General features: G+C 32.4%; 3 protein-coding genes across 5 annotated transcripts in view; all 3 read right to left on the bottom strand.

The window, feature by feature from the left end:
- Positions 1-1930: 1930 nt before the first annotated feature.
- On the bottom strand, positions 1931-3884 carry Nufip (nuclear FMR1 interacting protein 1). Its single transcript, XM_088185533.1, has 3 exons — positions 3424-3884; positions 3089-3359; positions 1931-2801 (listed from the first exon to the last, which is right to left on the bottom strand). Exons 1-3 carry the CDS (start codon positions 3733-3735, stop codon positions 2035-2037), a joined length of 1350 nt encoding a protein of 449 aa, XP_088041659.1. The 5' UTR covers positions 3736-3884; the 3' UTR covers positions 1931-2034.
- Positions 3885-5331: 1447 nt separating this feature from the next.
- Ripalpha (RPA-interacting protein alpha) lies at positions 5332-6479 on the bottom strand. The gene is made up of 2 exons (XM_088185718.1): positions 6251-6479; positions 5332-6169 (listed from the first exon to the last, which is right to left on the bottom strand). The coding sequence occupies exons 1-2, from the start codon at positions 6332-6334 to the stop codon at positions 5636-5638; spliced, it is 618 nt and encodes a 205-aa protein (XP_088041844.1). The 5' UTR covers positions 6335-6479; the 3' UTR covers positions 5332-5635.
- A 1899-nt stretch (positions 6480-8378) lies between these two features.
- Mondo (MLX interacting protein mondo) overlaps positions 8379-10335 on the bottom strand; it is a 28714-nt gene continuing 26757 nt past the window's right edge. For all 3 annotated transcript variants that reach the window (XM_088185715.1, XM_088185714.1, XM_088185717.1), the window contains 2 exons: positions 10203-10332; positions 8379-10135 (listed from right to left, as the gene is read on the bottom strand). In XM_088185715.1, coding sequence (XP_088041841.1) covers positions 10008-10135; positions 10203-10332 — 258 coding nt within the window. In that variant the 3' untranslated portion in view covers positions 8379-10007. The remainder of the gene's footprint in view (positions 10136-10202; positions 10333-10335) is intronic.

Below are 10335 nucleotides of genomic sequence, written 5' to 3'. Positions count from 1 at the left end.
AAAAATAATATCAAATAAATGGCCACCTTTGGACCTTTTGTAGCAGCCGATCCTTTTAATGTAACTTTCAATGACTTTTTCCTACATTTTGGGTGGCATCTCGGCTGTAACTTGGTGGGTGTTGGTTTTTAGCTGCTTAACGCTTCGAGTTTGTTGGCGTAGACACGATTTTTAGCGTAACCCCACAAAAAATCCAACGACGTTAAATCGCATGATCTTAGCAGCAGTTTACGTCACCAAAACGTAAAATATTGTACCTGGGAACAACGTTGTCATGTTGAAACCACCTGTTCCACGTCAATATATTCGAATTCGCCTGTTACAGTCCGACCTTCACTGTTTTCAAAAAAGTAAGGCCCAATGACGCTGCCTGACCACAATGCGCACCAAACAGTCACTTTTTGGGTTTATAATTCTCTCTTGTGAATCACATTAGAATTTTCCTCGCCCCATGTGCGACAATGTTGCTTATTAACATACCCAAAGAAAATTTTTTTTTTTGAAAAATCAGCATCAACTTCATGCTGCTCTAACACCCAATCTGCGTAAATTCTTCGCTGTCCATGGTCTCTGGGCTTTCGTTCTTGTGTCATATGAATTTTATACGGGTATAGGTGCAAGTTCAGATATAAAATACCCCAAAGGCAGTCATAAGAAAAGCCCAAAAACAGCGAACGCCAACGAATCGACAACTCCGGGTTTTTCGGCCACACAGCAGGCTTAGTCAATACATGTATGGAAGAGAATTGTTACTACATTTATCCATTGTAGAAACCACTGCCTGTTCCAGTACTAAGGGCCCTACGAGTCCAACCCAATGGGTGGCATCCAGCTTTTAAGGGCTGGATGAGCGGGAGCCACCCCCCGTAGTACTACGTTATTTGATTTAGAGTGTTAGTAGTGTTTCTCTCGGGTGATGTTGGGAAACGCTCTCCTGACACACCTGCGTACTATTGCTTAGCTTTGGCCTTGCATTAGCTTTACTTGCCCCTGCGTTCCTATGTTTCATCCTTGGAAGACACTTTCGTGTTTCCTCCGTTCCAGTTTCGGCTCCTGGACCTTTCGGTTGGGACCTTATTAGCCTGCTGGTTAGAAACTGCAGTGCTTTGGTCGTCACTGGTAGTCCAAAGGATGCCACCTCGGTTGGGTGTTCACGAGTTGACTTCCCCTTGAGGGCTAGGGGTTTTTCCAGTCCTCAAGAGGTCCCTCACTCTCCCACACTGTTTTCGGCGAACTCCAGCGTGTGGTCGACTGGCGCCGACATGTATGGAAGGGCTCCCATAATTATCAGCAAATGATGTGATTATTTATAGCCATTGGGCTAACGTTCATTACTGATCACCCCTAAAAAAAACCACGCAGAGACCCGAGGTGTTATGTTAGGTAATTATCACCCTCTTCATCAAATATATGAGAACATAATGAAAATTTTCAACCTAATCGACCCCACGTGATTGGTGCTGAGAGGTAAAGGTATAAAGAGCCTTTTTAAATAGTCAAGACAGATTCCTGAAGCATCACGTTTGTTTCAATTTAGAATACGAATCTTTAGTCGTATTAATTTGTATTCCTCAGAAAGCACTTTTTTAAGATGCTGATGATAGGAATCCCAACACAACCCGTAAAAAAATGTAGAGCTGCGTTTTTGGGTGGCACTCAATTACTAACAATTGTTTTTTGTACCACTTACAATAACGAAGGTATTTCTCTGTTAAACACAGCTAACCAGCTTTTTAACAAACTATTGGATAATGTGGATCTGCTAACTGTTAAAGAGTATTATAATTGACCTGCAAATTGCTGTTTTTTAAATATTATCCTTATCTAAATATCATGTAATGCAATTAATAAACTGTTAAGCCCTGAAATCATATTTGCAAAATAAATAAAGGGAATATAATGCATTCTGTGATAACAAAAAAAAACAGAGTTGAATGTTGGAGTTGTTTAATTCAATCAAAATTCTGACAATTAATACAAGACAAGATTAAAATTATTATAAAAAAACGTGTATATAATTTTAAATATTACAATTTATTTATCAAAAAAGTTATTCTTAACAATATAATTCACACACTGAAGCAACACGTTTCTTTCATGCTTTATATCCTTTTCTAAAAGTTTCTCTAATAAAGTTGAAGGTCTCTCTTTATAATATTTGATTTGCCGTTCTAAAGTATTTGGTGGATGTTTTGTAATTTTATTTTTCTTATTATCTGACGCGGCATGACTTTCATTTTTGACATTGGCAGCTCTCGTTCTTTTTCTACTGGGTTTTTCTTCTACCTTTTCCACGTTGTTATCTGAATTTATACTCATAGCAATTAATTTTTGAATATCGTCTGTTCTCTGAACAGTAACTTCCACCGGAGCGCCATCATCACTATCGTTACTCTTTGTACATATTACATCAGATAAATTTGATTTTTTTAGTTCTACGTTGTTCGAAGAACAAGCGGCTTCAGTATCATTATCGCTTTCCTCATCATATGATCCGTAAGCGGCAATGAGGCTCGATAAAGCTTTACAAGTATCTTTTGATTTGCTATCGTCCCATTCCTCGTCTTCGATATTCAAAGTATCAGCTACGTCAATAGTTTCTTCATTCATAGAATCATTCCGAACAATTTCAACAATGCCTTTAAACGGCTCCAAACCACAATAACTTTCTAGTTCTTCAATTTGAGGTTTAATTGCATCAATTGATTGATTATTATTATTAGGAATTCGATTGTTAAATCTATCCTTTCTTCTCTGATTAAACTTATTTTTTCGATCATTACGCCTAGGAAATACAGAATCTGAAATAATAAAAATCATGAAAAAACTATTATTACATTAAATTCATAGATAGTGGTCTCTAAAGTATGCTCTATAGAATATTGCAATAATTTCGCTAAAATAAGACTTAGAACCTTAAAATCAAACATTGTGATAAAAATCAAGTATCATGCGAAATCAAACTCGGAGAGAAAGTAAGAGTGGGTTTGTTTAGTTATGATTTTAGTAACTGTAAAAAAAATCTGATATACTAAAGATGTCATGAACCGAAAAAGTTTGGAAATATCTGGATTAATATAATACATACCTTTATTTTTCCGATCTCTATCATTAAATCTTGATTTTTTATCTCTGATCTTTTCACCTCGATCAATACATTCATCTATTTGAGCTTTCTTTTTTTCGATGTTTTCTTTACTCGGATAATTCTGCTTCCTCTCATTAATCCAACGTGAAATATCCTCAGGCGTCTCTAAGTTGCGAATCCTATTATATAAACCGGTACTGTGTTGCATCTGTATATGATTGGTGACAATCATCGGATGAGCGAAAAATTTGCAACCGTCTATTCCGCATATCTGTAACAAAACATTGAAATGACAAGATTGCGTTATCAATAATCATTAAGCTGTTGATATTAACCTGGTGTTCTGATTTATGTTCTTCCAATAGTTGACTAGATCTAAATCCTCTGTCGCACGTTTCGCACCAATGTTCTTGTTGTGATTGAACACTGCCTCGGTTAAACGTTTGATTATTGTATGGGTATTTTTTGTATGGTTGATTTTTGAATCGGGGCACTGGACGTGCATATCTAGGTGTAAAAGCAGGTGGAGAATTTGTGTTATCTACATTTACATTAATAGGTAATCTAGGAGCAATATGGGCAGTTTGATTATTTTGTATCGTATTTTTAGTTTGAAGGATTATATTTGGAGAAGGAAGTCTAATCATGTTGAAATCGAGTTTGTATTAAGCAAATTATGATGTTTTACTAGATATGTTCTCAATCTACTGCATGTTTACAGATAACCTCAAAACACGTTGTCAAAGTAAATGTCAAATAAACAGATGTTTAATTTACCCATATGGCAACACTGACTGTAGTATTTTTTTAATTATGATTTAATTTTAAAAATCCATACTTTACAAATTAAAAAGGGAAGAATAATATTATAGCTTTCTTATAATTAATTACAAGCTTTGAAATATGTTTTATTACATATATTTTTTACTAAAAAATGGTCATTTAAATTTAGGTTTAATTTACAAATATATAATTATGATCAAGTAAACTAAAAAAGTTATTTTAAATTGGTGTTATTTAAAAAAATTGCTTTTTTATACTTTTTCAGCATTATGCGCTAGTTATTGTAAAAGTGAATTAGTTAAAATTTATTTTTTTACAAAAATTTTCACTTTTACGTAACAAAATATATTTTCCAAATGCAAATATAATTAAGTAGAAGGGGGAGTTGCAGATTTTTACGTATAATTAAACTGCTGCTCTTCGTATATTTTTATTTTCTATAAATAAAAATAATTAATTTGGATAACAATTATGCTTATTTATTAGTATTATATAAATAAACATATGTATTGTCTGCAGCTTTCTGCAAAAATTATAAGATATTCCTCTGTTTCTTAACACTTATTGAAGCTACGCGAACAACTATTGCGAAGCGGAAGATGGATGGATTTTTTCACTTTGCAACGCGACGGAAGGACGTTTCTCACCAATCGACGTTTATATTAACTTATTTACTACTGAGAAACGCAACATTATATTATTGGTATTGAGTCCAGTGCCCTCTTTATATCTGCCAAAACAATCATGTTCACGGTTGAACGTTTGGTGAGCTCTATACAACGACCTTTAATTTTTATTATAAAATAGTATGTGTACTAAAATGTTTATAAGCAAATTATCAGAGATGTACACAACAAACAAATATTGTAATGAAATATATACGAGAAATATGAATATGTTGCAGAACACTGAAATAAATGCTTTTAGTATGGACATAATTTCAATATATTCCAAGAAGGGGCAAAAGTTGGCCAGTCAGTGGTCGTGTTTTTAACATTTCCATTTAAAGTATTTTAATAAATGACATGCATTTTTCTGGGCAAATTCAAAGGGGTTACTGTTTAGAATCAACGTCAAAGGCAATAAAATCGTGCCGTTGCCGTTGCAATAAAAACATTCGGTTATCTATCATTTCTTTAACACATAAGATATTCTCTATGAGCTGACAATTGCTCATTATTAGAGGATTTTCAATACCAGATATGTACGACCTAACTTGATTTTAATTAATCATCACGATAAACATATACTATATCATCATGATATATGTTTATGTATATACTAAAATTATAATTCTAATTGATCACAGAGGTTTTATTATATTTTCCTAATATCAAGGATGGATATTGATTACTTCAGTTTACTCCCACTACTTAGTACTTGCTGATTATGTTTACCTTATCATAACGCATTTGGTTAGCACCTGTTATGTTGCAGTAGAAGATTAATAAAAATAACTGTTTTGGTATGTAAAAGATTTATAATTGGAAAATAGTAAAATATATTTTTTTCGAAACATACAGCGAAATTTTAACATTTTATTTAAAATTTGTTACTCTGAAACTTGGAATTTTACTGTATCTACGAAAACAATATATTATGAAGATAAGGCAGAAATAAAAATATACATAATAGCCCCATATCTAAAATAACAAAATATATAAAAAATAGCATTGTTATTATTACATATAGTCAAAATTAAGTATTTACATTGCAAGCTACAATTTAAAAATATACAAAATCAAACAAAAAAATTATATTAAATCATAACAACATTAAAAAATTCGAACATACATAACACAGTAGATAAATATGGTTTCCGTCACCTTCGTTGACAATCGTAAAATGCGGATCGCTTCCGCATGCATTATTATGAAGCTCGACACACTTGACTATACTATCTTTTATTTGGGACGTATTTAAATTTGTATTGATATTCACGCCACACTTACAACTGACGACAAAATTCTCAGTGTGTAATATGCTTTTTTGACATATTGGACAAATGACGTGATCCAAATCATCTAACATATCACCCAATTGTTGTTCATCGTCTAATATTTTATCACATTCGGCCATCAGCTGTCTCAATTCTTCGTCTCCAGATTCATTTTCTATTTCGTTGAAGTTTTCCAGTTCTTTATCAACGTCGATGTTTCCATGGGAAAGGTACAGCGATCGTAAATCTTCCTTTATTATTTGCGCCAATGTATTTTGTATGGATGGCTCTTCTTCGAATATTCCTCTCCGTTCGTCCAACTTTCTCCAACGGCTCATTTGAATTCTCCTCTGACATTTCTGAAATATTAATTACAATGTAGTCAGTATATTGGCTTATTTCTCCGAGTACACAATAATTATAAGCTAATATATCCTTACCTGGCGCAAAACGTCCCTGAACTTGGGAGATTCGCTCTTTAAACGAAGGATTGTGTCCCTTGTCGTTCTACCGACTGTGCTCATTTCGATGGATTTCAAGGTTATTTTTGTAGTAATGATGCAAATCACATGTTTATACAGTATAACGGTTAGATATTACACAAGTATTAGGTAGCAATAATAATAGGCAAGGGAAAGGATCGACTACTTTTAGTAAGGCGGTAAAATTACCGCGATTTTTTTGACATTAGTACGAGCTAAATCAAAATGTTGCCAATGCAGATATTTATATAAATATATTTAGATTATTTTAAAATAAAGTAATTTTTTAAATTCGTAGGGAAATTTGAAAATACAAATAACAATTGAACAACTAAACGAATATATTTTTACATTATTTAAAAATTGTTGTGTAAAAATTATAAAAATATTTATTTCACAAAGGCGGCTTCCATAAATAAAGTTTGGTGACCAGACATTTCACCACAAGACAATCCACCACACAACATTCACCACATGACCCTTTTTTTAATAAAAACAATTAAAATTTTTGCTGGTTAATTTATTTTAATGTTAAGTTATTTGTGTATTTACAAATACATAATGTATTTTATAAGTATATTTAAACATTAACTAATCATGTTTTTTTGGATTGTGGTAAAATGTCTTGTGGGGAAATATTTGGGAACCATTATGTTTAGGTGGAGAATCGATGTAGTTGTGATAAGTTTGTAAAAATGGGTCTAATAAAATGTAATATATTGTACCATAAGAAGGGGTAGCAAAATTCATGAAAAACCGATGATATCATTTATGAAAATCACCAAGGTGCATATATTTTTCTCACCATTATTCAACTTAATTATTTTAAATAACTTCTATCTTATTAGTGAAACCATCGTGAAACTGTAGGGAACCTATTTATATGTATTTATTTAGGTTTATTGTGGCCAAAACTTGGCGGCACTCTAGTAACACTGGCGTAATGGCGGCGGAGGGCAACAAAATTCTTTTGGTGGATCTCGACAGATAGACAACGGCCGGAGTTGCCTTGTTCACCGTTCATTCGTAAAAAATAAAATGTAAATTATATATTTATAACTTGAAATAATATAATACTGCAGCGGCTTAATCTGTGTATCAACCAATTGTATTGTAATATTACCAATTGTTGGAAATATATAAAATAGATAGAAAAGTTATACGTTTATATTAAAATGGAGAATATTTTCTGAATAATAATGAAAATTATAGTATATTTGGGCAAAAAATTCTATTAGTAACGATTAACTGGCACTGAATTTTTTCAATCCAGTTACGATAAAATATCAATTAGACACAGATTAAGCCGCTGCAGTAGTATTTTATTGAATAAAGAAATTATATGAATAAGCAAGTGAGCGTGAGTGGACGGTGTGGGCCCGCAATGGCGTGCGAGCCCGCCAGAATTGTCAACCGAAGAGTATCCGTTACGCCAGTGTTACCAGAGTGCCGGAAAGTTTTGGTCATAATGAAATCTCTATATACATATTTGAAATAAATTTTAAATAGGAATACGTTTCACAAAACCACTTTACAATCGCTTTCCGATAAAGATAAGAAGACGTGATAAAACCTCTCTAAAAATACAAATCGTTGTCTTATAATATGTTTTTGAGTGCTTCTAAAAACTTTAAAGCTAGAAAAAGTTGTGAGCTACGACCGACAGTTGCTCTAGGATTATCAAACAGAACAGAGACAGCGCACTCCTTTTTTTGGCGTGGCACCAGGGTTCTTTAACCTATTGACTGGATGGGCTGCCAACTTTAACTCATTGCTGGTCAGGCTACTGCTGAGCTGGTTGAGGTTTTTGCGGGGCCTCAGGAAAATATTATAAGCGAGGCTCATTTATTTGTTAATGTATGAAGAGATGCAACCCTATGGGAGTATGCAGGCCCTCTTTATGCGTGAGGCCTAGAGACAAATCCTAAAATCTGAGGTGGTCCTGATTGCAACTCTCATAACAGATCAGCACCGCAGCAGGCTGCTATTTAGTCAGCTCTCGTCTTTGACCGACCACCGCATTATACCTATCAATAATGTTATGTTTTTAAAAAATAATTTTGTTGTTATAATATGAATGAAAATCTTTTCAAAATTATTTAATAATGTTTATTAAAACAATTTTGTAAGAATACTCCAAAGCCACTTTTCAATATAAAATAACAAATTTAGAACAAAGCAAAAAATATATTTATGTATAATTTAGAGAAAAAAATACATATTTATATATATATTATAAACATCATAAAACAAACAACAAGAAATAAACATTTTATATATTCTCACGGTAACGCAAAAAGAGTAAGAGTCAAATTTTAAAACATTGTGACGGTTGATATGGTAATGGTCGTCCGAAACAGGCACTTAAAATTATCTATATACAGCTAACGTAAAAAAAGAAAATTCGATATTACAACGGAAGATTAAAATTATTTTGTTGATTAAATTCCATAAATTATTTTGTGCTTATATTATTATCATATAAAACATTCTAAGAGCATTGCGTCTACGCACGTTTCGTCTTCATATAATATGGCACAAAATACATTAAAAATAAGAAAAGTAAAATCTATACACAAAGAAAGAGTAGTCGATATTGGCATTACCGAGATTATACAAATAAACTCTGTCCCTACATATGATAATCTCTTAAGTCGAAGAAGATAAAAATCTATAAACCAACGTTAACTTTGTGAGATCTTTTTCAATTAAACCTAATTGCACATTTTTTTTGAGCAAGCCCCGTTTTTCCACACAATTATATACTTTTCATCAGTCAATAATTACAATAAAAATCGAATTAATTAGAAAATTGAGTCTCGACGTCTTATATTGAAAATTAAGATGCGAGGGCAAGTAATGAGCTTTTAAAATTAATAAAAAAAACTTACATATCTTATAATTTTCATTGTGTAAAATCTACGTTTAACAAGAAACATACACATTAAAAAGTAATTAAAAATATAAGATGCCTGATATAAATATAGCACTATAAAATAAATATAATTCAAACGTTAAGTTCATAAATTTAAAGTATATAATTTTATTTTTGGAACATCAACTTTGAAAATTTAAGTACAAGATATTTTTTTGGAGTATATAATCTTGCAAAGGCAACTTCAAGAATTTAGAAAAAGTATCTGCTTATTTTTTTTAATCACACTTGTATGCCATTGGCATTTATGTATGTATGTACATATAAAAATATATTCTTATATATTATATATATAGGATGGTTAAAAAAAACTGAATAATGTAAAAAATATATAAGTAGGATAATTTTAATGAAAATGCGTCAAAAAGTATATTGTTCGGACCACTAGCGGTCGTCTCTACGGATAATCAAATTATATTAATAATAAGTATATGCGACACTTAATAAACAAATTAATAAGTTTCTTTGTAAAGATCCTACATATATTACATCATAGAAAAATATTTTAATTTTCCTTTTACATCATTCAGTCACTCTTCTCCCATCCCGAACTATATTTAAAAATTACGCATATTGATTACATATTTATAATATATTAATCTAACCGTTATATATTAGAGCGTAATTGATATTGTGCATAGTGATAGATCACACACATTTTAGCGAAGCGGACAATACGACAGAGGCACAACGGTGATGAGTTCCACTCGGCTTTTCTCGTAACAATCACGCAATTAAATGTACAAAATTCAGGTCACTCTATGTAGTAAATCCGGTGTTTTATTTGGCGTTCTTCGAATCTTTGCCCAGCTTCTTATTTGCTGCGGCCCTCGCCTCATCCGGCAGCTTTTTTGGATCCGATAAGATGTCGGTCGTTGTGTACAGTTGCCGCAATGAGTTCAATATGGCTGTATGATTATGTTTAATAAGAGATAGTTGTACAAGCATATTTAATCTTAGTCATAGAATAAGAACCTGGTCTCATCTCGACAAGTGAACAATGCTGCTCGGCCCAGAGTAGAGTCGATCTTTTGAGCTCCTCCGTGCTAGCCGGTGACACGCAGTTGTTGTAGGATGTGAGCAATGGTTCAATTATTAGACTAAACTG

This window comes from Plectrocnemia conspersa, unplaced genomic scaffold, assembly GCF_051122295.1.
Source record: "Plectrocnemia conspersa isolate PC_06_02 unplaced genomic scaffold, ASM5112229v1 ptg000005l, whole genome shotgun sequence".
Lineage (NCBI taxonomy): Eukaryota > Metazoa > Arthropoda > Insecta > Trichoptera > Polycentropodidae > Plectrocnemia > Plectrocnemia conspersa.
Note: the sequence above shows the minus strand (reverse complement) of the source record. Positions and strands in the feature narration are given on the sequence as shown.

What these genes read in the sequence shown, in the direction of transcription:
- Nufip (XM_088185533.1), bottom strand. Translation starts at nt 3,735, where the DNA reads ATGATTAGACTTCCTTCTCCAAATATAATCCTTCAAACTAAAAATACG. An exon ending in AACATAAATCAGAACACCAG is followed by an intron (nt 3,360 to 3,423) that starts GTTAATATCAAC and finishes GTTTTGTTACAG; the next exon opens with ATATGCGGAATAGACGGTTG. An exon ending in TAGAGATCGGAAAAATAAAG is followed by an intron (nt 2,802 to 3,088) that starts GTATGTATTATA and finishes TTATTATTTCAG; the next exon opens with ATTCTGTATTTCCTAGGCGT.
- Ripalpha (XM_088185718.1), bottom strand. Translation starts at nt 6,334, where the DNA reads ATGAGCACAGTCGGTAGAACGACAAGGGACACAATCCTTCGTTTAAAG. An exon ending in TCAGGGACGTTTTGCGCCAG is followed by an intron (nt 6,170 to 6,250) that starts GTAAGGATATAT and finishes TTAATATTTCAG; the next exon opens with AAATGTCAGAGGAGAATTCA.